Source organism: Podarcis raffonei, chromosome Z (genome assembly GCF_027172205.1).
Source record: "Podarcis raffonei isolate rPodRaf1 chromosome Z, rPodRaf1.pri, whole genome shotgun sequence".
Taxonomy (NCBI): Eukaryota; Metazoa; Chordata; class Lepidosauria; order Squamata; family Lacertidae; genus Podarcis; species Podarcis raffonei.
The window spans coordinates 23240838-23265020 of NC_070621.1; the positions used below are offsets into that span (position 1 = coordinate 23240838).

General features: G+C 45.0%; 2 protein-coding genes across 5 annotated transcripts in view; one reads left to right on the forward strand and one right to left on the reverse strand.

Moving 5' to 3' along the window:
• Positions 1-5332, forward strand: part of LOC128406157 (actin-binding protein WASF3-like) — a 72524-nt gene extending 67192 nt beyond the window's left edge. For all 4 annotated transcript variants that reach the window (XM_053373191.1, XM_053373189.1, XM_053373188.1 and 1 more), the window contains 3 exons: positions 2549-2940; positions 4175-5124; positions 5155-5332. In XM_053373191.1, coding sequence (XP_053229166.1) covers positions 2549-2940; positions 4175-4332 — 550 coding nt within the window. In that variant the 3' untranslated portion in view covers positions 4333-5124; positions 5155-5332. The remainder of the gene's footprint in view (positions 1-2548; positions 2941-4174; positions 5125-5154) is intronic.
• A 14578-nt stretch (positions 5333-19910) lies between these two features.
• Positions 19911-23694, reverse strand: LOC128406158 (G-protein coupled receptor 12-like). Its single transcript, XM_053373192.1, has 2 exons — positions 23415-23694; positions 19911-21196 (listed from the first exon to the last, which is right to left on the reverse strand). The coding sequence occupies exon 2, from the start codon at positions 21192-21194 to the stop codon at positions 20082-20084; it is 1113 nt and encodes a 370-aa protein (XP_053229167.1). The 5' UTR covers positions 21195-21196; positions 23415-23694; the 3' UTR covers positions 19911-20081.
• Between the last annotated feature and the right edge of the window lie 489 nt (positions 23695-24183).

Consider the following 24183-nt stretch of genomic DNA (forward strand, 5'->3'; position numbering starts at 1 on the left):
ATCCTACCAGGACTCCCAAGAGAGAACTTGATTGTATATTCATCACTGTTCATCCCTTCATGTAAATGCCAGCCAGCATCCATTTCGCCCAGCCTGGGAAAGTGCTGGCATCTGAAACAGCACTGAATGCTGCTGGCTTTCTCTAGTGGTCACAAGGGCAGGGTGACTTCGCTCCGTTAGGCTCAGCAAGAATCCCCTATCATTTCCCTGCATCCTTTACTCACCTAGCTCCTTTTCCCTTGATTAAGTTCTGTCCCAGTTGTTCCTAGTCTTTGTCATTACTTGGTAAATGAATGCTGAAAATTGAGCTTAAGACCCAAATTCTGCCATTCCCATGCTGCTCTTGACCCCCTTTTGCATGGAGGCCCATGGGCAGAATTTACTCCCTCATTGTTAAGTAAGTTGGCATGTAAATTCTTGCAAATTATTTTTTTCCTCCTTTGGAAGAAGAGGCATCCCCATTGGAAAAATCAAACCATGTGCAAGTCCTTGTAGGATCAATGGCTAAGGGCTGATATGTAATGAGCTTCAAAAGCCAGGCTTGAAAAGAGACCAAGGGGGCTGCATAGAAAATATAGAAATGCAATAGGCCGACAACTATAGTTGGATGATCTGTAAAATGTGAAATAGCACTTCTAGACAAAGGGCTTATCCATACTTAGCTTTTGCCCAGCACTTTATAGCAACAGGTCCTTGCTTCAAAGCTCCATGTCCAAGTGTCCTTTTCCTCTCGGGACTTTCCCCTGCAAAAACCTGTTTTTTAAAGCTGAAGTGCAACAATTCAGGTTTTCCATGGATTGCTAGTAAAGCAATCTGATTCACTAGTAAAGAGTGGGTTTTTGCAGGAAATCTCCGGGGGCAGGGAAGCGGGGAGTGCTCAGATATGGAGCTTTAAAGTGCAGTCCGTGCCTGGAAAATGTGGAGGAAAGTTAACTGTGAATGAGCCCTATGTGTGCAAACAACGGACTGTCTTTTTCAGGACTATGGACAGCAGACAGCAAGAGAACAGTTGCTTTTCCTATGAGATTTTTGTCTGGAAAGGGATTTTATTGAACTTGCCAGTCAGTTTTTCACCATGCAGATTGTTGTCCAAACAGACACAATTAGTATTAAACATGTGTGCAATCCGAGCATGAGATTTGTGCACACAGAGTAGTGAGTACATTTGGGAAGCTCATCTGAATGCTAGTTGTGAGGAATCACAGGTGGGGGAGGGTGCTGTTGCACGCAGATCCTGCTTGCTGTGAGATCTGTGAGATCAATATGGTGGACTAAATGGGCCTTTGGACTCATTCAGCAGGACTTTTCTGATGTGTGTGTGTCATTTTTTATTTTTTTAAATCTCCTTAGATGCTCCTGTTAGAAGGTATAGTGGGTAATGATAACCAACATGAAATGGTTTTATGCAACCTAATTATTACATTAATTGGGAAAGGGCCATAGCTTAGTGGTGCATCATCTGCTTAGCATGCAGAAGGTCCCTGGTTCATTCCTTGGCATTTTTGAGGGGACTGGAAGAGACCCCTGCCTGAAACCCTGGCAGTAGCACTTCTTTTTTACCCCTTCTCCAAAAATTAGAGGTTTTAGTCTAGTTTACGATGGTCCCTCAGTCTTTACTGCTTAACTGCTTGCCTAGGATAACAAAAGGTTTTTGCACATCTTGGTGGGTCATGAGTTGGGCAAGCTCAGCACAGGAGTTTGTTAGCAACTGGACTTTCTTGCATTAGTACTGGTTGCCATTCTGTATCTGGGTGCCTGCCATGTCTGAGTACTGTGAAAATTCCCATGTATGTGGGACTGTATCTGCTCTAGTTTGCTTACTTCGAGGGAGGAGCTGCCTTTAACCATAGCTCTAGCTCCAAAGTTGTGCAGCAGTTAAGAAGGGCTAAACTTAAAATAGCCTAATTCTGTGACTTGAGCTGCTCATCTGTTTTTGTTTCCATTTTATTATAGATGCAATAAAATATCCATAAAGAAATAATCAAACAATTACAGCAGGTTGAAAACAACATAAGGTTGAGCAGTATCATTAAATTTGCTGTTCCTAAACATTACGAAAAAACACAAATTCTTCCAAAACCTATTAGGTTGATTTATGTGTATTATTTTATAATTAGTTAACTCAATCAACTTTTACTATAGACCAGGGTGTGTGTGTCCCCCCAAAAAAGCCCTTAACATATATTAGGAGATATAACCTCCCCCCTCCATTTTTAGCTATCATAATCTTAGCAGTTATAAGGTTGATCACTATTTTTTGATCATTTCCATAGATAACACCTTCCAGATAACAAATTAGAAATATTTTCTGTTCTAACTGTGAGCAATATTAGAAACATTAGGCTTTTGAAACAGATTTTCAAAATGTTTGTATCTGAAAGAAATTCCAAAAGATGTGTCTGTAATTCACTTTACTCGATCCACGTATCTAGCATTTGTCTGATGCCAACCTATATATTAAGTTTAACTTGTAGATTTTTTGTATGTGTGCCATGTTTGATTGGGCCAGAGTCTGTTTCAAATTGTCTCTTTCCCTTTCTCGTTTCAGCCCCCAGCAAGTGCCAATGGCCGAGTACTTTGTGCCACCTGCTCCCCCTCCCCCTCCCCCGGTGATACCCTCCGCTCAAACTGCCTTTGACAGCCCTATCTCTGCCCCTCCCACCATGGCGTCCAGTGCAGCTGCCGCTGCTGCTCACTCCTCTTACGCACCTTCCCCTCCACCGGCCCCACCTTGCCCCTACTCTGCTTCTCCCCCTCAGACTGGCCCAATGGGGCCCCCCGTTGCACCTCCGCCCCCTCCCCCTGGACCCCCAACGATTACCACCTCACCAGCTCACTTGGCCTCTCCCCCAGCCATGACGGTTGAACCACGGAAGCCTCAGTTCCCGCTGATACCAATGAGTGATGCCAGGAGCGACCTGCTTGCTGCAATTCGTAGAGGTGAGCACCGGCTTTTTCTGTCTAGCAATATTCCCTCCCGCAAAGAGTCCACATTTATTTATTTGTTTGTTTGCTTTTGAAATTCTAAAGGGTAAAAATAAAGTGATTGGAAGCCATTAAACAATGCTCATCCAAACAGCATGTACAGGCATCAGTGCTTCCAATAGTACCTTCCATGGCACCCATGAAAGGTCTCAGTAAGTATCTCATCCAAATCCACCATTTGTGAGAGGCTGGCTGCTCTTCCGCCTCAGTTCCTGTTTGCATTGGCTTGACCTCTCATTCTCCTTAAACAGGAGTGCTTGTCTTTGTGAGTGAGCATGGTGTATGATGACTGATGTAGATGTATTTTATCCCCTTAATGGGAGCAGTGGGGCATCCAAGCCCACTCCATTTTGTGGTCATGCCTCTTTTTCTGCTGTTTTATTTGTGGTAGTCATTTTCTTTTATGCCATGCTCTATGGCAGCTATTTTTGTGGCTGGTGCCCACACCACATTTTCAGAATTCCAAAGGTGTCCAATGGCCCCAAAAGGTTAGCTGCCCCTTAACGAATGCAGAATTAATTCGTATCAAACAAATAGTGACTGGGAAGGCCTGTTTTGGCCAGGCCTGTACAAATTGATCACTGTCCCACAATTCCATCTACTCCCACCTTTCCATGGCTAGGAGGAGAAGTGGAGTTCCATTTCCCTCTACAGTTGGGGAGGAAGCATTGCCTATTGTTTGTGCTGAGCTGTGGAGGGTTCAGTGCAACTGCAGGGGAAATCTCAGTCCAACCTCTGTAGCTCCAAGCTGGAAATGGAAGCTAGAGGTGGATGTCTAGGTAATCAGGCCCTTTGGCACCAGGTGCCAAGACAAGCCCCAGATTTTCCTCCGCCTTTAGCAAGGAAAAATGGGTGGATAATGGCCACTCGAGCTTCCTAACAGCAAAACAAGCCCCAGCTCCAAATTTGGAACTAGAGGTTGGTGGGGATCGCCCCTGCTGTTGTGCTGGGCTTCTCGAGGTGATCGATTCCTGCATTTCAGAGTGTTGGATTTACTAACCCTTTGGGTGCCTTCCAGCTCTACAGATCTGTTTCTAAGCTCAGTGTAGCTGCTGGGACCCCAGTTGGGGCTTGGGAAGGGAACAGGGATTGTCTTTCATGGCTTGGAGTCTCAGTGTGAAGTCAGGTCCCAGCAACACACCTGCTCAGAAGCCAGTCCTCCAAAGTATTTCTTCCTTTGCAAATGCAGGGATTCAACTCCGGAAGGTCCAAGAACAATGGGAGCAAGAGGCAAAGAAAGAGCCAGTGGGCAACGACGTGGCGACAATCCTCTCCCGCAGAATCGCCGTCGAGTACAGTGAATCAGATGATGACTCGGAGCTGGACGAGAATGAATGGTCAGATTGAGAAGGGGCAGAGTGCTGCCTTGGGGAGGATTCCCCCAAGTTCTTTTTGCCACCTTTCCACAGCCAGGTGTGTGTGTGTGTGACCAGGTGCCCCTGCGGGTAAATTCCAGCTGCTGCCAGCAGCTCATGTTCAGTGAGCTTTGCTTTCATGCCATGTTGCACTGTTGAAATTTTTTTAAGGTGGCCTCTTTGTGGGCAAGTGTGCGTTAGTGACTTTTGTCTTTTGAAAAAAAGCATTTGGTGGTGGTAGACCAGCAGTTGACCATTTTTTTCCTCCAGGTGTGAGAAATGGTTTTTTAGGCTTTGAAAGTCCTGGAAAAGCTAAAACAACAACCACAACTCACTCCTGGTTCAGTTGTCAGTGTGGTCTATTGCAGCTTAAGCTATGGTCTCAGAGAATAACATGCAGATTGAGGGAGCAGTCAAACACAAGAGACAAAGTTTTAAGCTTATTTAAGCAGATGCACTTTCTATGCTCCTGGGTATGAGTGGGAAGCCTTCTTTCTGTGTAGAGTACTGCCGTGTGGTGTCATGGGTTAGAGGAATGTGCTTTTACAAGCTTGTAAAGTTTCCTCTATGGCTTAACATTTTAGAGGCAAGTTCCAGAGAAGTAGCCATGTTAGTCTATTGTGACAAAAGCAACAGAGTTCTGTGGCACTTTAAATTATCATGATGTCAGCTTTCAGGTGTCAAAGGTCACTTCATCACATGCATGGGAAGTCACTTAAGAAGGTACAGAGAGAACTAAAACATGTTGTTGTTGCTGGTTACAAAGTAGGGCTAAAACATAGCAGTGGGTGTATTTCACTGTGCAGACTGCCAGTCAATACCAGAGCCAATCGAGTGAATATAAGTCATTATAAGAACATAAGAAGAGCCTGCTGGATCAGACCAATGGCCCATCTGGTACAGCATTCTGATCTCACACTGGCCAATCAGATGCTTATTGGAAGCCCAAAAGCAGGACTTGAGGGCAATAGCACTCTGCCCTCCTGTGATTCCCAGTATTCAGAGTCATTGTGTGGTATTAATGATATAGGCAGTTTTACTAAATATAAGGCATTGCAAAACCTAGTAAGTGCACCATGTTAGACAACAACCACTTTATTCTGTCTGTACTAAGGGATAAGAACATGTAAGTGATCATATCATGCATGTGACAAAGTGAACTCTGATCCACTAAAACACCTGTTTAGGCAACCATTCCCCTGAATACAACCTGTGATTTCATTGTTTTATCTGTTCCTTTTTTAAAAAAACACCCCAACTGTGTTTATTGTTATGCTTTTTAATGGTTTAGTGCTTGGGGCTTGAGCTACAATTCTATCTGCACTTTTCTGAAAGCCAGTCCCACTGATTATAGCAGGACTTACTTCAGGGTAAACTTAAATTAGAAAGCACTGCACATGAAGAGTAACTGAAGTTGAATTTATGGCCAGTTCCTTCTTAAACACTGCTCCCAAGTTGTGACAAAGTGCTGTTTGCATGTGGCACCACTGTTTGGCCCTTGGCATGGTAAACAGAAACAAACAAAAATGAAAGGTCAAAATGGTAAAATAGCTTGCTTTGCATAATGTATCCACCTTTCCAAAGTCAGTTTTTCTTGGTTGAGAATCACTGCCAAGTGCCTCCATCTTTCCATTCTGAAACCAGAGGGAAATCTCAGTCTTGTCTTGGCTCTGATGCTCGTAACTTCTGTTCCAATCATTGCTCAAACATCCATCTCAATACTTCCCCTTCAGCTTGGGGTTGCAGACAAAGGGCTCTCCCCTCCCCAAATCTCAGCTGCAGAGGAGGTTGGGGCTCCTCTTCTCACCCTTGCCAAAGAGTAGCGGAGCAATCACCGTGGAATTGGTGGTAGATAGAATTGCAGACCCTTCTCTGTGACATCAGGATAGCAAATGTGGGGGAAATAAGGTGGTGGGCCAGTCAGGTATGGTGTTGGTTGTGTTTGTAAGCTGTTTGGGATTGTTAGCCATTTTAGAGATAAATAGGTAATAATAGAAAACAATTTCCATAGAATGGTTGGGGCAGTGGGGTTGGGAAGTTACCACTACAGTGTTCAAAGGTTAGCCCTGTGCATTATGTGTCTAGCAGACAACCGGGTGCACTTTAGGGATGATACCTTATATAACAACATCATAATAAGCTAAGCATTCCCTGTGATTGGTTATTGTTGTACTGTATTAGTATAGTGGCTTTGATATGAAGCATCTATTAAAAGGGTTAGCTTCATTTCTTCTCTCTCTCACCTATATTATTCTAGAAGAATATATGTTAGCATTTATTTTCAAAGAATATATCTGCATAGTGAAGAGATGTATTTGTTAAGCTTTTATTTTGTGTTGATTAGTTAACGTAGTTGCTAGGTCCTAGGGGCTCTGATTTGGGCAGAGGTGTTGAACAGCTTCCTCTTAAAGACTGATCAGATAGGCAGAGTTTTGAATCAGAATTCAAAGGCTGCATTTAAAGGCTTGACTTGCTCATACATGTGACAAGAACAGGAAAAGTTGCGTGGAATATTTTGTTCCCCCGTTCATTATAACATCTGAGGGAGGCAGAGAGGACAGATTTCTCTCTCAGCAGAAGGTTGAGCCTGGTCCAAGAAAATCCATATTATAAGTATTGGGACTAAATTAGGATAAACATGTGGTAAAACGATATGGCGGGTAAACTGGTCCCACGTTGTTCAGGGCTCTATATACTAATAGTAACACCTTAAACTAGGCCCCATTAGCAAATTGGCAACCGGAGCAGGTTTCTGAACACAATTGCTGTCTGTTAGCAAGGTCTCCTGTCAACAATCTTGCTGTAGCATTCTGCACTACCTGCAGCTTCTGGGATCAAGCTGCCAAACTGAACAGTTGATTCCTTGCAAGTGCAGAACTCCCTTGACATTCTTTTTTTCTTAGTCCAGGTTCTGAACCATGAAGCCACTGAGAGACAAAGTGAACAGCTTTGCCATCACTGTACTCTGCTCTTACCTTGTTTTTCAGTGGTGGCCAATGCCCATTAAGACTGGTAGGATGGAAGGCAGGGAGGCCAACAGTAGGTGGAGCTAGAGCTCATGTCAGGCCCAGATTACTAATTCTCTTTCTGTCCCCACCTCCCTCCCTGCTGAGCTGTAAGTAAGCAGGGATGCAGGCTGGAAGCACACTGAGGTTGGTGGTGCTCGGCCCCATTCATCCTAACGGACCAGCCTGCACTGATGTTTCTTCTGTCTTATGAGCTTCCACCTACTAGCATGAGATTCTGTGCACTTGTTCATAGAGAGGACAAAATCAAGTAAAACTAAAGAGTCTTTCTCACTCTGCCTTTGTCACCCAACAGGACCAGGCATCCATCTCTGCAAGGTTGGAAGCAATGATTAATTTGCATACTGAAATTTTAGACTGTAATTTGCCCCCACCCAGGTCTTTGTGGTAAGAGGGGGAAAAATAAGCAATTGATGGCATCTGGCTATCACAGAATTCAAGCTTCTTGTGGCAGGATTTATGTGTCGCTCTTATTTGTCTCTTTTTGGGTTAGGCATCAATTAATGCAGCATTATATATAGCAAACTATACTGGGAACGGTACTACTGAATTAAGCTTCACAGTTTAGAGCAGCTGCTGAAGAATACAATCTGTAAAAAAGGCTTCCTTCTCATTCTGTTTGGGTGCCTCTGCCAAAAGTTAAGCCAGGCAGGGTTATGCAACCCCCAGCATTCAAAAATTCCTTAAAAAGATAATAAGGCCCATTTAATATTTAAACTGCTCCATCTCAATTGGCAGTCCCTCGTTAATTTATCAATTTATTCATTTCACAAAATTTATACATCACTTGGTTGTTTCGCTTTTTTAAAAACAAACAATGGCATTATTAGTTAAAAACAACTATTTAAACATTCAGAAATAATTAAATTAATAATTAAATAAGCAACATGCTAAAAACCAAATTAAAACACGTGCCGGCATTCTTACCTGTCTGAATAGGCTGGCCTATTCATCATCAGGAATGCAAATTTATAGGACGTAACTTTGCTGTTAGCTTCATGATGGCAATAATTAATATTCATCTGGCCCCTCCCTGGAGTTCTGTTGCATGCCCCTGAGCATGGCAGGAGTGGCAGCTGCCATCCCCATCACACAGCTCTGTGTGATTGAGTTGCTCACTGATTATACTGGCATTAAATAACTAAAAAATAAAGAAAGAAATAAGGTGGGTGGGTAGGAAGAACTGTATTTAGATTCAGGCATCATCAAACAAGAGATTCTTTTTGTCTTCATCCTCACATTGTGAAACGAATTTGAAAGTTCACTTTGGGATTGCATATAACCCTGTTTGAATTTCTAAGTAACCAAAGCAGAATGATTACAACAACCCCAGACATTTTGATACCTGATCGTGTGTGTGTGTGTGTGTGTGTGTGTGTGTGTGAGAGAGAGAGAGAGAGAGAGAGAGAGAGAGGGAGAGAGAGAGTCTCTCTCTCTCTCTCTCCCTCTCCCTCTCCCTCTCCCTCTCCCTCTCCCTCTCCCTCTCCCTCCCCACTCCACAATTCCCTGTTCAGAAGCTGAGTGAATTCACAGTTGAATCTTGCTTCAACACTGGTGTTTACAATATAGTATCCTGCACTGCAGCTGAGGGCTAGAGGCAGAGCAGGTGGTGTGACATACACAACATGAAATTTCCAATAAAGTAGTAAAGGAACCAATAAAGTAGTAAAGGAACTTTACAATGTGAAGACTGTAGAGGCAGACTTGGCAAACTCTTCTGTGAACTGTCATGGCATGTAATCTAATGCATTTGGAAGCATAAAGTGGTTCCAGTCAGGTGTACATTTGCCCAATGGAGAAGGTTATGGTATCTTCCTGGGCAATGCTGCTTACAGATGCAACTCCATAGGCAGGTTGTTTTATGGCCATAGGGTGGTTCAGAATGGCTTCCTTTTATTTTCTGCTTGTTTTCATATCTAAAAAGCACCCTTCGGCTTTTGCACTATATAGGAATTGTTGCAATAATGTATTGTGTTTGTTGCAGTAATATATTCTGTATGTATGTGTGTGTATATAGGATGTTAGGCTGATTTCAATGGTACTATTTTGTCCCTTGCTTTCGCCATCATCACCATCATTTGGCATTTAACATTATGGTGATGTCTCGTGTGATTGTCAGCACTTTGTTCATTCCATTCCATGCACGCATACCCTACCCATTTAGTTTGGAAGGCTCTTAGGCACAATTACCAAAACAGTATTAAAGTGGACCCTCAAGGTCTGAAAAGACATGATAATGTGAGAAAAGATAAACTCGAACTCTTGAGCTCAAGAACAAATTCATGGAGTTACAGTTCTTATGAGGCAGCTATGTAGTTTGGTTTGCGCAGATTTTGATTGCCTGGAAATCCTCTTTCCATTGTCTGGGTTTGTTAGTGTCAGTTCTGACTATCTTGCCCTTAATCAAGCTTCGCTATCTCTGAAACACTCTCTCCCTGCCCCTGCTATTCCCCTCCCCCATCATATCCAGGAGCAGAGCTGGTGACAGTTTCCAGGCCAAAAGGGCCAGGAGTTCCCCTGTCACACAGTTCTTCTCCCAGACAGCTTGCCTGATGGCCGTCAAGATCCTAAGGATGATGTCATACTGCTACATCTGGCATGATGATGTCGTGGGCAGATGTGAATAAAATCGTGTAGTTGCCTCAGCCAGTCAGCACCCACCCATACCTTAAGATCTCCCCCAGAGGCAGAATTCTTGCCCTCATTATTCCACCATTTGGTGTTTGGTGACACAGGAGAGGGGCTTTTTACTTCTGCCACCAAGATTGTGGGATGTCCTGGGGAACTCTGTTCTGCTTCCTTGCTCCTGATGTTTAGATAGTTGACTAAGGCACTCATCTTTCAGAGTGCCTTAGGGCGCTCTGATTATTTTTTGGAGGGTAGCTGAGGGAGGGGACTGATTGATTGCTTGGCTGTTCATTTACTGTTTCGCTATACCGTAGTGGGCTATATGACTGTTATAATTTTTAATGTACATTAAGTGCTTAAGCTTTCTTGTAAACCCAGCTATTATATGTGTGCTAATAATTAAAACATCAGCATAAGCTAAGTAGATGGGTGGGAGATCTACACAGAGAAGCCCACCTGCGCTGAGAGTATAGACAAAGAAAATTCTAAGCTGCCTTGCAGACCTAAATAGTAGAAAGTTAGGATATAAATCTGTCAAATAAAAAGTGAGAAAGCAAGTAAAAAAACCTGCTCTTGCTTCCTGATCTGGCTCTTGTGGACATCAGGGCTTAGGATGTGGTTTTCTCTCTGTTGCTCCACTGTACTCCTCCTATCCCACTGAGGTTAAGATTCCTTTGGCCTGTAAGTAAGTAAATAAGGAGACCTCTGAGTAGCAGCAGTTGCTGGGTCGGAAGCAGCTGGAAGAACTGGGGCCAAAGCAATGCAAAATGTTCAGCAATGCAAGTTAACCCTTTTTTGTAGTAACTAGTACAGCTCATCATAACACCCAATCTGCTATTTCGAAACAAACACTGAAATTGGAGAATATTCAATACAGCCTGACCTGAATGTGTGAGAATGCTGCTTAACAGCCATTACAGAGCTGTCCCTGTCGGTGTGTGTGATAAGCTTGTGCTGGCCTAGCTGCTACCAGTTGGCCAAGTCATGTGAATTTAGCCCCCAAAGGGCAAGAGAAGGGCTCTGTCCTTAGAGAAACTTGCAGTTTGAAGCAAAGATTTCAGAACCTGCACTGCACTTTAGAAGGTGTTGTCCTCTGATTTACATGCTGTCCCCCCCCTTTTCTTTCTTTCTTTTTGTTGGCATTTGTCTGTTTTGGGAGACAATGGAAGAATGCACCTTCTTGGGTAAAAGTCTTTGTTATCCTGTCACTGTGAATAAATGATCAGTAGTTCTGGACTAAACTCAAGGCAGAAATGATGGTACATGGTGAGAGAAACTGCTTAAAAAGGGGAGGTTGTATCTGGGTTTTAATTTGCAATTGTAAAATGATGTAGTTGAGACCAAGTGGAAGACTTGAGGAGGGGGCAGAGGTAGTTAGTTATCCTGATAGGTTTCTCACTCCCAAGAGCAGGCTTGGAAAGAGCCGATGACCCACCGGATGCTGTTGGGCTACAACTCCCATCAGCCCCAGCCACTATGAACAGGGATGATGGAAGATGTAGCCAAGCAACATCTGGAGAACCACAGGTTCCCCACCCCACCCCAGACCCTAAACCTTCTCCACCCTCAGCCCCATGATGAAGTTTCATGATTATAACACAGTTCCTAAAAGGAAAGCAAATATTTAAGTCCACGAGGCAGCTTGGTTTAAATGCAGTTGTTTACAGTATCCATAGGGATACTGGGTGTATCTCAGTATCCCTATAATAGGAGACTGGGTTTTGGACTTCATGGGAATGCGAGATGTTGCTCCAACCATCTCTGCTCTAAGTAGGGATGCTACGAAATTCACTGTCTTCCAGCTTATTGTGTTCAGTGAGTAGTCTTGCTGGCAGTTGCCTTCTTTTGGGAGATGCTGTCTCCTTGCTTTGTTGTAGAGCATGAGCCATTAATGCCATGTGCCAGTTCCTTGCTCCCTGAGCCACTGGCTGGAAGAGAGAAGTGCAAGCAATTCAGGCCAGTGTACTGATGTCCAGAATCCCTCTGGTCCCTGGGAATGGGGACTGGAGGAATTAAAAAGGTGGGGACTTGCCATGCACACAATTATACCTGCCAATATGTATGTATGTATGTATGTATGTATGTATGTATGTGCGTGCTAATGGAAGCCAAGATTTTTCAGCCCTTTGGAGAGAAATGGATGACCTGTGTCACTATGCCCCTGACAGCAAATAGTTTTAAAGTTCCTCTTGAGAAGGATCTGACAGTGTATCAGTGCCTTGAGAAACATGGCAACAGCAAGACTGGCACTGTGGGCTCAGCTGTGCAGTTGCTGAATCCCAGCAGGATTGGCCATGCTTTCAGAGGAAGCAAGATCTCAAAGTCCCACCAAGCCTTAAGTCATTGTTCTCCTTCACTGCATGCTCTTAGAGTGCCATGCTTGCCTCCCATTTCCCCCCTGAGCTTTCCTAAGCTTCTGTTGTGATGCTGACACACCAACATAGGTGAGTAGAGAAGATCTCTGGGTAATACACTCTGAATGTGAACACTCTATATCAAGTGTGTAACCAACATGGTTCTCTTCAGTTGCTGTGCACTCCATCAGCCCTGCTGGTCAGGGATGATGGTAATTGTAGACCACAACATCTGGAGGGTACCATTTTGGTTGTCTCTGCTGTGCATCCTAGTCAGTACAGCCACACCACCTGGCGATGCCTCAGGGAAGCTCATAGGCAACAACCTTCCCCAATCTTATGTTCCTAGCAGCTGGTATCCAGAGGTATACTGCCTCTAAAAATGAAAGTTCACTCTAGCTTTCATGGTTAATTGCTGTTGAGACCTATCCTCCACTTGGGTTCCTGAAGGGACACCCACCAAGCAGTGCAAGTGATCTTCAGGGTTTTGTTGCTCTCTCCTCTGCTCATATAATACTTTATACTATTTCTTTTTCATTTTTGGAAATGAGTGTTTATACACAGACACACACACACACACACACGTTTGATTTCTATTCAGCAAGAGAAACATGAAGTTTGTACATGCTTCAAGGTATTGATAATTTGATTCATGTGCATTATTATAGAGCTGGCAAAGCAGCAGCACTAATGAGAAGCTTTTCACAGTCTAATGGGGTGTTCTAAACATGTGCATTTAGTCAGTAGATCAGTATATGTTTGCTACTATTATCTATCTGCCGTACAGTTTGCTGTTTGTAAAGCAAGGGTTCCCGATGTTGTGGGTTCTGCTTGTGTCAGTGCTGACAAAATCAGGACCAAAGTTTATGGTTGCAAAATGGAACTTTATTATTTTCCTGCCTGTAGAGGGGAAAAAACACAATCTGTGCAAGATACTGTGGGATGGGTGGGGGGAACTGCTAGTAATGCTTCATGGGACTTTTTATTTTTTCAAGAAATGTTGTACAACATAATCTGAAGCTGTTGACACTTTATGCATGTTAGTAATAGAAATAAATAAAGCTTTTAAGACAATTTCTGTCTGTGTGGCCACTGCTTTTTCTTCTCTCTGCTCCCCCTTTTGATATTTCCATTACTTTTAAACAGGGGGCAAAACCTTGTCCAGCCTTCCTCCAAACATTTTGGGCTGCAGCTTCCATCAAATCCAGCCAGCACAGTTGTTCTGGCCAGTGCTGGTGGTAGTTCAAACATCTGGAGGGAACCTGGTAGGGGGATGATTTTGTGAGCTCATGCATGAGAGCTCTGATAACTTACTAACAATTAATCACTGGTATATTACTACCCTTTTAATTCTCTCTCTCTCTCTCTCTCTCTCTCACACACACACACACACACCAGCTGATGCTATTTACATTTATCTAAATCTGCCAGTTAAAATGCAAATGTGGTCCCATTGAAATCATGGACATAGAATTTGAGATGATTAGAAAAGTACAGATTCCAGAAGCCACAAAAATCTGACCAGGATCCAGTACTTTGACAGAGTCACTTGATTTCAACAGAAGGGAGTAAGGAAGTACTTTTATGCTCCCATTGGAATCAGTAAAGGGACCCCTGACCATTAGGTCCAGTCGTGACCGACTCTGGGGTTGCAGCGCTCATCTAGCTTTATTGGCCAAGGGAGCCGGCGTACAGTTTCCTGGTCATGTGGCCAGCATGACTAAGCCGCTTCTGGCGAACCAGAGCAGTGCATGGAAACACCTTTTACCTTCCCGCTGGAGCGGTACCTATTTATCTACTTGCACTTTGATGTGCTTTCAGACTGCTAGGTTGGCAGGAGCAGGGACCGACCAATGGGAGCTCACCCCATCGCGGGGATTCGAACCGCTGACCTTCTGATCGGCAAGTCCCTGGCTCTGTGCTTTAACCCACAGCACCATCCACGTCCCTATTGGAATCAGTAGGGCTTAATTATTTTTTAAGTTTGGACAGATTGCACCCCAGCTCATATTGTGAGGAACTCCAGTGGCCTGCAATTCAACCCACTGTGCAAATTGTGGCACTCTTCTGACAAAACTGGAGACATGCCACATCCTTATACCTACAAAGCTAGATGGGCCATTGGCATGATCCAGCAAGCTCTTCTTATATTCTTAACCTAGAGGGCTCATTGGCAAATCAACAGATTGAAAACTAACAAATCAGTGGGCCCAGATGTCATGCACCTGAAATTGCTAATCTAACAACAACAACAAGGTAACTTATCATTGGCCTGGGATTACCATCCTTCTGCTCCCACCCCATATCAAATGCTACTGACTTCAAGTTCATAAATTACTGCTGTTCTGTCCTGTCTTTTTGCCATGTGCTCTGTTGTGGCCAAGCCATGGGGCCTCGGGTTTGAGTCTCACTTGTCACCAAGCCCATGGCCTAAAATGACTAAAAAGCCCTGGGGCCATGGAAAATAATCTGCCCACCAAAAATGCTCTGGGATCAGCAGGGGCTGAAGGCTACCTACCTAATCAATACAAGAGAATGGCTGCCATTTCTCTCCTCTGGAGAAAATAAAGCAATGCATTTGACCAGAATGTGTGTGTTAAAATCAGCTGTCTGCCTTCAACATAGAGTGGGCTGTCTTTACAGAGAGCCAGTGTGGTGTAGTGGTTAAGAGCGGTAGTCTCGTAATCTGGGGAACCGGGTTCGCGTCTCCGCTCCTCCACATGCAGCTGCTCGGTGACCTTGGGCCAGTCACACTTCTTTGAAGTCTCTCAGCCCCACTCACCTCACAGAGTGTTTGTTGTGGGGGAGGAAGGGAAAGGAGAATGTTAGCCACTTTGAGACTCCTGAAGGGGAGTGAAAGGCGGGATATCAAATCCAAACTCTTCTTCTTCTTCTTCTCTCTGGCAGAGATGGCAGAAGGGTTGTAGTTCACCAATAGGTGAGAATATGATTGCAAACAAAAGGCCCCAAGTTCAGTCTGACACATTTTCATCTTGGGCTGGAAACTCTGTGGCAGGCATACGGAGTTTGTGTCTCATAAAACTGAACATATCCTACTGGGAGCAGGATAAACTTCCTGGGGTTTTTTGCTTGCATGGACCTGCAGAAGCAGTGTAGGTTGTCAGTCACCTGGCAGGTAACTCTATATGGCTGTTGGACCACACTGGATGCTGTGGGGCACACACTCTGCAGCCTTATAATAAAGGAAATGACTCAAGCACAAGATCATTGCTGACATTTATTAAGACAAATCTAAAAAAGCAAAAGACACAAGAATATTGGCACATATCAGGGCCAATGCCCCAGAAGTCAACATCTCTCTTTAATCTTCTTTTAAAAATAATTTTAAGTATCGTTTTGACAAATCACTTTAGCATTTTATGTACAGTAATAAAAATAAATTACTCTTAACAGATGAATGTATCAGTTTAATACACCATACAGTGCAATAATAGCATTGGTTTTTTGTTTTTCCCCACTCATCTATAAAGTGCATTGCAGGGACTTGGTTTCACCAAATGGAATGATTGCTGTACATTTATATCTCTTTGGAGGGTAAACGTGTGGACATTCCATTCAACAAGTAGCACTTCTTGCGCCAAAGAATGGCTTCCCCACACTGTTTTGTCTTTTCACTGGCCCCTAGGGAAACAGTGAGACCATGCTGGTTGTTGGAGGGACCTGAGGCAAAAGTGAGTGGAGGAACAAATGCAAATTTTACCTTTCTACATTCTGCTTGTTTCTACACAGAGACTCAGACACCCCTCTCTATCCTGTCAAGACAAGCAAGAGGCATGATCAGAGTTCAATGATACAAATTACAAGAAAGGAGAGTCTAACTAAACATTCTGACTGTGTGAACTTATTTGACAGTGTTACAGCCTACCTTGGCAAGTGGTGGACTCTCCTTCATTGGAGGTTTTTAAATAAAGATTGGATGGCTACCTGCCAGGGATTCTTTAGCTAAGATTCTTGAATTTCATGGGGTTGGATTAGATGACATTTGGTGTCCCTTCCAACTCTACAGTTCTATGTTTCTAGGACACATCCCAGCCAGAGAAAAACATTAAGGGTGTGCAGCAGGGCTAGTGAGAAGTGTAACCTAGGGAGAGATTTGAGGGCCAGGCCTGAAGTTCCCACCTATACCATAAGGGGTAATCTGTATACAAAAACACCCACTTTCCACATCACACCTATTTCCAGTGTGCGTACACAACTAAGCTCTTCTACAACAGTCATTCAAGTCAAAGGTGTTTTTCTTTCTAAGACCTTCAGGTAGGTATGATGCACAAGTTTCACAAAAATTTTATTTTTATACAACTTAGAAAACGAAGAATGAACTGTGTAAAGCAACACTCCTGTAAGGAGACAAAGATGTTTGGGTGGAGGGAGTGGTGTGGTGGTTGGAAAGAATTTGTGCATTTATGTTCAGGAGTTGCTAATCAAACTAGAATTAATAAATGTAGAGCAGATAAGTGTTATGTAACCTAGTTTTAAAAACCATCTAAAAATTGTGCATCTTTCTTTTGGGGGTGGGTAGCTACATTCACAAAGGGATGCCTACTAAGGCAAACCACATCTGCTGCATAGGTTTCCCTAAGCATTTTTTTGTGTGGATTAGTAAGGAAACACCAGTGCACAGAGTGAGCTGTACTGCATTTCTAGGTTGTAACCCAGCAAATCTCTTGGTTTGCACAAAGTAATTTTTGGGATAAGTTTTATGAACAAAACAAATAAACATGAAAAAGTAAAGTAAACAGAGATTCCCACAGTGATGCAATATCTTCTTGACTCAGCTGAGGCTGGGTTTTGTTTTTGCATGTGTCTGACCAATGCATACACCACAGGGATGCAATATTGCAGGTCTGCACAAAATTTGGGCACAAGAAAAACATCCTGGAAAGCAAAAAAATATGCATATATGCAGCTGAAACCTAGTCTGTCAAAGGCATCAAAATTTTGACATAAATATCATTGAGGAATTTGCTTGTGGATGCTACAAAAGGAATTATTCAAACATAAGAGACACATTTCTGCATTTTTGCACTTGTGTGCATGCATAAGGTGAAGATACAGCATAGCAGAAAATAGAAGAAAATAATGTTCTGTGTGGCTATATCTTGTCTACTACATCTAAGCCTCAAATTGCTGGCTGACCTAAACACACACACACACAAACATACACAGAAGAGCAACACACTTAGGAACAATCCTGTTCCTATTGTCATCAATAGCAAAGTTCCTTTTAACTTTAATGGTGCAGGATTGCATCTGTCACAAGTAAGTCATGCAAGCCATTGGGTGAATTGCAGTCTCTATCACCACAGTTGTTTTCTGGCTTAATCTCACTGATGCTTCCATAGGGCTTTTAATTCTCTTTCCTAAATGACCCGACTGCATTCCCTTTCTTGGCCACGCTACATCCCCATTATAAAGGTCACTTTATGTCCCCCTGCCTGATTTCACATCACAAATGACATCATACATAGAGGAAAAGAGTTTAGCAAAGAGTGCCTATTCAGACATGTTACTTTAGTAGCTTCAGGTATGCAGAACAATAAGACTGGCGAAGCTGAAGGCCCCAGTCTCTCATCTCCTTCCCTCCTACTAAATAGGGTTGGTAGTTTTGCAGAGTAGTACCTCTCATCTTCCTTAAAACTTAAAGTTAACTAACTGGGCTTCCTAATCATATCAACCCTATTCTCCCACATCTGCTCTTTCCTTTCCATTTTAGGTCAGTGTGCAGCCCCAATTATCTCTGGGGTCACTTTTAAGTCCAAAGAAATAAAGAAATTTGCAGGAAATAAATGGTTACTCTATAATCTCACACAGTGATACACGAATTTAAGGTGCGTTCATTCCTGTGGACTCCCTTAGAGTACTGGCTCCACAGTAGGATAATGGAACAGCCATTCAACCTTCTCAGTCAACTCATGAGTTGTTGAGTTGTGCAATCTTTATGAGGGCTGGAGGGAAGGTGGGGAGCCAATGACGAGGAATGGCAGTTATTTTTATCTGACTCAACCCGGCCCATCTCCTTTGCCCGGGGCTAATAAATCCACACTACACGCTATCGGGTTTTTTTTTTCAAAACAGAAGCCTGTGTGCTTTTAAAATAAGTCTCTACGCGGGTAGCATTTTACTGTTTGATTGCGACTTCCGCGGAGCTGTCCAGTCCTGATGGTGCTGATACGTCTTTGGGATGAGAAGGAATCTGGCAGATTCCACTCATCCCACGACGTCTCAGTTTATTTGTTTTTAAATGGCTATTGATATTGCATAGAGGATCAAAATTTGATTAGGATAAAAATGGAAACTCCAAACGGAGCAGCCCACGTTTTTCTCTGGAAATATTCCTGCAAACTATCTGTTTATAATTTTGGTTTTGCTTTGCTATCTTTATATTCGACATTAATAAAGGGAAGCAAACATTTAACTGTTTGCGTCTGGCTTCCTGCTCCCGCGCTTACATTCACACCCTGTTTCAAAAACGTGTGCTTCATTCAGAGAAGAGCCCTGAGCTGCCCTAGACCCCGGAGTCAAGGCAAAACCTCCTCTTACGCTCCAGTCTCCACGACTAACTAAAAGAAACTCAAAGGCAGAATTCACATGACCCATTTTTTAAAAAACTTGTACCCGCAGAATAAAACCAGGCAACTTTTTTTTAAAAAAAAAAAGCAGAAGATACTCCCGCCCGCTCCCCGCAAACGCCTTTCCTGAGAATCCTGCTTTCAATCAAAGGAGAAGAAATTTTAGAGGCAAAAAAGTAAATCAAGAAAGCAGAACAAGATTTGTTATGTTTTGAAACATTATCTTGCAGTTTACACTTGGTGTTCCACATTGGCCACAGATTTTGGCAAATGTCCGAGTCTTTCGCCACGCCTCCCTCCCTAAACACAAAGAAATAATAAAATTAAAATATCGCCCAGTTGCTTGCGGGGAGAGGGAGGGGGGAGCATGTCAGGCACATCTTACTTGTGTATGGTTTATCAAAATAAAAACAGGCATAAGAAAATAACCATCTGGAGAGCCTTGACACTGACACCCTGCTTTCTTTTCCTAAGAAGGTTGGGTAGGGGTCCCTCCCCTCCCCCGTTTTGTTTTCTCCCCTCCCCCCCTGCTGCAGCTGCTGGTGCTGGGGGATCATACAAAGGCGAGGAAGGGGAAAAGGAGGAGAAAGAGAAAGAGAAAGAGAGAGAGAGAGAAATAAGGAAAGAAAGAAAGAAAGAAAGAAAGAGGAAGAAAGAGAGAGAGAGAGAGAGAGAGAGAGAGAGAATAAAGAGAGAGAGAGAAAGAAAGGAAGGAAGGAAGAGAGAGAGAGAGAGAGAGAGAGAGAGAGAGAAAGAAAGAAAGAAAGAAAGAAAGAAAGAAAGAAAGAAAGAAAAACAAAGAAAGAGAGAGAGAGAGAGAGAGAGAGAGAGAATAAAGAGAGATAGAGAAAGGAAGAAAGAAAGAAAGAAAGAAAGAGAAAGAGAGAGAGAGAGAGAGAGAGAAGAGAGAGAGAGAAGAGAGAGAGAGAGAGAGAAATAAAGAAAGAAAGAAAAAGAAAGAGAGGGAGAGAAAGAGAGAGAGAGAGAGAAAGAAAGAAAGAAAGAAAGAGAGAGAGAGAGAGAGAGAGAGAGAGAGAGAGAGAGAAAGAAAGAAAGAAAGAAAGAAAGAAAGAAAGAAAGAAAGAAAGAAGAGAGAGAGAGAAACTAAGATTCCAAAACCATAAAGGCAACCATAGACCCTTGTCATACGTCGCTGGATGTCCTGGGCCGAGAGGAGAAGCCGGAGGTGATGCACCCGCAGCAGGCCACCCAGAGGGATTTCTGGATGTCCGGATTTCTGAAGGCATAAATGATGGGGTTGATGAGCGAGTTGAACGCTGCCGGCAGGGCCAGAGAATAGGTGTAGACGGCTGGGTAGCTGGAGTCCGCCACCAGGGAATAGATGGCCAACGGGATCCAGCAGAGGGCGAAGGTGCCCAAGATGACCGAGAGCGTGGCGATCCCCTTGCGGGTGGAGGTGGCCTGAGAGGTGGCGATGAACTGGTGCTGGATGGCGATCTGCTGGGCGTGCCGGAAGGCGATCTTGCAGATCTGCAGGTAGAGGTGCACCATCAGCGCGAAAATGAGCAGGAAAGCGACGGCCAGCACAGTGGCGTTATTCTTGGTAACGGGCCGGAGGACACTGCAGGTGCTGCGCTCCCGCAGGCAGTTCCAGCCTAGCAGGGGCAGGAGTCCGACGCCCAGGCAGAACAGCCAGACAAGCAGCAGCATAGCGGCCGTGAAGGTCAGCGTGCGCTCGGAGTGATAAGTCAGCGCGTTGTAGAGCGACAGGTAGCGATCGACGGTGATAGCTAGTAGGCTGCACACCGAGGCGGAGAAGGCAGTAATCAGCAGGCCGGCGGCGCTCAGCAGGGCAGTCTCGCTTGGCGAGGACAGCAGGTACTGCACGCTGAAGTTGACGATGAGCCCCAGGCCGGCCAGCAGGTCGGCTAGGGCCAGGCTGCCGATGAGCAGGAATGTGGGTGCGCGCAGACCGGGAGTGTAGAAGAGCACCGCCAGCACCAAGGCATTCTCGCAGGCCATCGTGGTGCCCGTGGCGCACAGCACGATGTCCCACGGGTTGACCGCCACGGCCGCCGCGGCCACATCCCCGCTGTCTCCTGACGCCGGAGGGCTCCCCGCGGTGGCAGAGGCGACCGACGGCGGCCAGAGGCTGGCGAAGGGCCGGGAGGAGGCGTTGAGGAGCGTTAAGAGTTGCTCCTGCTGCTGCTGCTGCTGCTGCTCCAGACTTTGCTGCTGCATCAGCAAGTGCTCTTCCATGGCTGCTGCTGCGGCTGCTGTAGGGTGACCGAGCATCACTGAAGAGTGGAAGAAAAAGGCAAGGGGAGATAGTTATAGGGGAGAAGGCAGGGCGGGGGGCGGGCGGTCCCTGGGAGAAGGTCAAGGAGGAGTTGGCAGGGTTTGGGGTGCGTGTGTCAAGTATGGTGGGCACACGCCCACCCCCAGGTCCGCACGTGGAAAGGAGGAGGGAAGGGCCATTAGCGGTGTTTGCATCCACAGAGCTCAGGTTTGGGTTTCACTAGTGTGCATTCAAACTCGAACGGAGAGGATGCTCCGCGACAGAGCACCTGCTTTGTCTGGAGGATGCCCCAGCTTCAGTCCCTAGCATCTCCAGGTATAGCTGGGAGATAACCCCTGTCCGGAACCCCGGAGAGCCGCTTCCAGACAGTAAGGACGATACTGAGTTAGATGGACCAGTGGTCAGCACCTGACTCCATGTAACGGCAGCTCCGTATGCATGGGGAAGTAACTTTGCTCAGTGGTAGAGCATCTGCTTTGCATGCAGAAGTCCCAGGCTCAAACTCCCGCATCTCCAGACAGGGCTAGAAAAGGCCGGGAACCCTGGAGATCCACCACCAATGGAAAGCAGATGCCTTTGTTCCTATGACCCAATATATCCCAGTCCCATTTCTGGGGATGGGGAGGCGGGGTAGGGAATGTCAATTCCACCTGGATTTGACACCAAACCAGCCACCCCGTCCCATTGCCAACGAAAGGAACCATCAGCCTTTAACCCTGCGGCTGAGAAGGCATCTTATAATCAGCGTGGATGCTCCCTAGCTTCTCTGTCCCAGGAAACACACATCGGTTCCCGAGCCGCGAAGGTGGAGGCACGGAAGACGACGCTCTCCTCAGCCTGTATTAAAAGCTGTTACCCTAAAAACTCCGGAGCCAGACGCCAGAGGCACTCGCGGGAACACAACAGCAGCTTTGAAAAGGGCACCTTTGCAAAAGGAAAAACCAGTCCCTTCCCTGCAAGCAGTGACCAGTAATCTGGGCGTATGTCTGGGCGTGCAGACTTAGCTGAGTGTAACCTGCTTGGTTACTTCCTCTCCCAAAACCCCAGGTGAAGAGTCCTTCATAGGAGGACTGCTGATTCTCGGGGTAGTGAGTATTTTTAATTTACTGTAAATTATCTCCATTCCCTGCCGCTCATGCCCCTCACAAAAATGAGCAAAATCAGAGTGCCATGTTGTGCATCCAAAATGTTTCCTACCCCCCTCTACACACACACACACACACACACTGTTAGGATGCAGAGGCGCTTGCATCATCAGTTGCATGTTGGGTGCTGCGGCTACATGGTGGGGAGGGAAGGGAAATGGGACACCGATGACTTACATAGCGTTATATAGCGGGGCTAGAATTTCTTGGCTTGGTCTTTCCCAGAGCTAATAATAATAATAATAATAATAATAATAATAATAATAATAATAACAACAACAACAACAACAACAACAACAACAACAACAACAACAACAACAACACCTTTTGACTCGAATGGGAAAGAATTATCGCTCTCTAATTAGCTATATATATAGGCAGATATAATTTGTAGTCTAGTCCTCTCCGGATATCTATTTGCATGATTCCAAAGCACCTTCTCACTCAAATTTCGTTCATAACACATCCAGCTACCGTTAGAACAGTAAGACTGCCGCACCGAAGCGAAGCCAGTTTAATTTGCAGTTCCCGCCCCGACCCCTCCTTTTTTGGGGAATGACACAAGCCGCCTGCGAACAACCGCAGAAGCTCAGCTGCCGCGAAAAAAACCAAACGCGCGCGCGCACAGACACAATCACACAGTTACCCGCACGCAACCTTTCCAGTCTGTGAGACTCCAACGTATTCCCACCCATCACCCCTTCCTTCTACAACCACCGTGCACATTTCTCTCTACTGTCAGGTTTTAGCGCTGTGAACAAAGAACCCGAGAGCCATTCAAAGGTCACCCTTTGGGCGTTTGGTCTGTGCTGCTGCAGCCGCTGCTTTTGACTCTTGTGGCTGCTCCCATAATACAACTTAACAGAGCCCACCAAAGAACAATTTAGAAAACAGTAGCCAAGCCGTTGGGCTGGTTTCATTGTTCCATGCAACGCGAACACCCTCCGCCTCCCGCTTTCCAAGCCCACTGCGGGATGGAAGAAGGTGTAGGTGGGGAAGGAATCAGGTAGACCCCAGGCGACATTCAGAAACAGGCATGCAATTCCCCACCTCCCCAGTTGTTGTTTGTACCTTGGTCTCCAATTCTTTGGTCAGTCGTCCTCCCTGCTAAATCCTTCTCAGTCCTCGGAATTAAGGCTTCCTTCTCTGGTTTACATGGCTAATAACGCTGGCAGGTCTCTGCCAACCGAGTTGCTCTTAATATTTTTCCCCCTTTGGGTCTGCTGATATCTCTCTACTCTGACGTCAAAAGTCTTCTCTTATATTCACGATCGGCTCCAAGTCTGTGAATCAGAGGAGCCTGTGATCAGAATAACAACGAGGCGCTTTCTCACACTAGCTCAGCTCCTCCTCTCCTTTTCTCCAAGATACGCACCGGCGAGGAGATAAACACACTCTCGCGCGAGCGCGCATACACACTCGTCCTCTGGAATTTCATTCATAAGGCTGCCGAGACCCGCCTCCTTTTCCCAAGGTCAGGTGCTTCACATCTTCGCTTTGAGCGAAGAGAAGCCTGCAAGGTCTCTCCGGTATGAAATGCAGAACGACACAATATGAACATGAAAAAGAATGCATTATTATAATTATTATTATGTTGACTGGAGGATGGATGCGAGCTGGTGATGACTTCTGGGGCTCAACTGCACCTGGATGGATATTGTGTAATTAGATGGAGCTGCAGGGACCCGAGATACTGATGGGGATGAGAAGAGCAACCTAAGAGCGTTAAGCACTGCTTAAACAATAGCAACAGTCTTGTGGCAGTTTAAAGACTAGAACCTGTGTTATGGCACAAAGACCTCTAATGCATGAAGTGTTATACTGAGTTGCAAGTATATAA